Genomic DNA, 1,738 nt, shown 5'->3' with positions numbered 1-1,738 from the left:
AGCGTTCATTTAGTCCCAGCCCAGGCAAGGGAAGCCAGAATTGCTGGGCAACAAACAATGAGCTGCATGTGCAGCTGGGTAGTGATCGGGCAGGTAAAAAAAAGTTATTGCAAAAATAACATTGATTGTCCTTTCTGAAAAAATCACAAATGCACAAATGACCTGCTTTAGTTCCAACTCTTACATTTTATAATCTGATCATCATCATACTTAACAAAACAAAAATCCTTCAGTCAGGCACAGCTATATTTCTTAGTAAATGTAACATTCATGTAAAAGGCTCGCCAGTCTTACCTTAGCAGCTCCTTGTACATAGATTTTGTTGTATCTAGATATGGACTGATCACATCTTCAAACTGACACACTGCTCCGCCAAGACAAAGATGTTTGAAAAGTTGAAAGAGAAATTGTTCTCTATCTGATGGGCTGAAAATGTCAAACTTGTCAGAGTCCTCCACAAGCAAGGCCTAGGTGAGAAAACACACATAGCATTCAGGTATTTCTTTTTTAATTAGTTCTTTCTGGCCACATGGGTCAACTGAACACCATTGTTTGTGGGAAACAAAACATCCTGTTTTTGGTGTCATTGTGCCACTCCAGTAACAATTTAGGAGCTGTAGATGTCCATTCAATCTCCTCGGAATGGTCAATTGGAATGACACCAGGGGACTAAAACACATTGGGGTACAGCACAGTGTATATGGAACATATAATCTAAAGCACAGTTTATGCAAAAGAGAAATATACAGTATACAATGTATAAGCTAATTTGGCCTACAGAGAGACTGTGCTGGCAGCTCTGTAAGTACAAAGCTTGTGCCTTGGTGATTAGAAACAAAGCAAATGATAGGCATGAACAATGTAGTAGGTGCTGGATAGGTACCAACCTATTTTCAAGTTTTGTATGCCAGCCTGTAAAAATAGGTTGTAGACTGTTCTCACTACCTGCAAACTCCCAACCCAGCCTCTCTGCCCCACTGTACATTGCTCGTCGTCCAACGACCGTCCTGGCAGATCCATGAATGATGAACGATCATATTTGAAGTTAGAGGGGAAAGAGCGCAGCAGTGTGCCGCTCCCTCATTCTCCTCCCCCCCTCTCTATAAAGCAAAATGGTACTGTATGTACATCACTCGTTCATGCATCATGCAGTCGTTTGTCATTGGAAAGGATTGTAAAAGATGCTTTCCAACTACAATATTGCACGTGTGTACATAGCCCTAGTCCAGAGACTACCTGGCAGTAACTTTTGCTTGCCTTTAGATGTACTTGGTCAGATGGCCAGCATCAATTCACTTCCTCAGAGGCTGGAACAGCCCCAGCCCATGACTAGACAGTAAAATAGACGCAGAACAGGAATGAGTTTATCTCTCCCCTTGTATGCAAAGACTTATTGGCTTCTTCTTATTTTTACACTCCAGCCATACTGTACAGGGACTGTAAAAGGCTGATACCAGGTCACATTTAGGTAGTGACAAGAATTGCATGTAAAAACTACATTTATTGCTGTATTATTAAATACAGAGCTGCATTTATGTGTGACTTTTTTATCTGCCTTGAGTTCAACTTTAATATCCTAAATACAGATTCATATGTATATAGGTCACATATGATGTATAGCAGCTTGTCTTCATACCATACAGGCATGGATAGGTGTTTCCTGGGTAACTTAAATTACAGAATTTTGGTAATTGAGAGAAGAGTAAGGGTTGGGAAGAGATGAATACAGTAGGTGGTT

At 40.6% G+C, this 1,738-nt stretch overlaps 1 protein-coding gene across 1 annotated transcript in view; it reads right to left on the bottom strand.

Moving 5' to 3' along the window:
• Window positions 1–1,738, bottom strand: part of CFAP300 (cilia and flagella associated protein 300) — a gene marked incomplete in the record, with an annotated part of 24,746 nt that overhangs the window by 11,775 nt on the left and 11,233 nt on the right. Inside the window, 1 exon segment of the mRNA XM_072402921.1 lies at window positions 295–467. Within this exon segment, the coding sequence (XP_072259022.1) occupies window positions 295–467 (173 nt within the window).

The sequence above is a fragment of the Pyxicephalus adspersus genome, chromosome 1, assembly GCF_032062135.1.
Source record: "Pyxicephalus adspersus chromosome 1, UCB_Pads_2.0, whole genome shotgun sequence".
Classification (NCBI taxonomy): domain Eukaryota; kingdom Metazoa; phylum Chordata; class Amphibia; order Anura; family Pyxicephalidae; genus Pyxicephalus; species Pyxicephalus adspersus.
The sequence above is the reverse complement of the archived record's forward strand: the minus strand, read 5'-3'. Positions and strand labels throughout refer to the sequence as shown.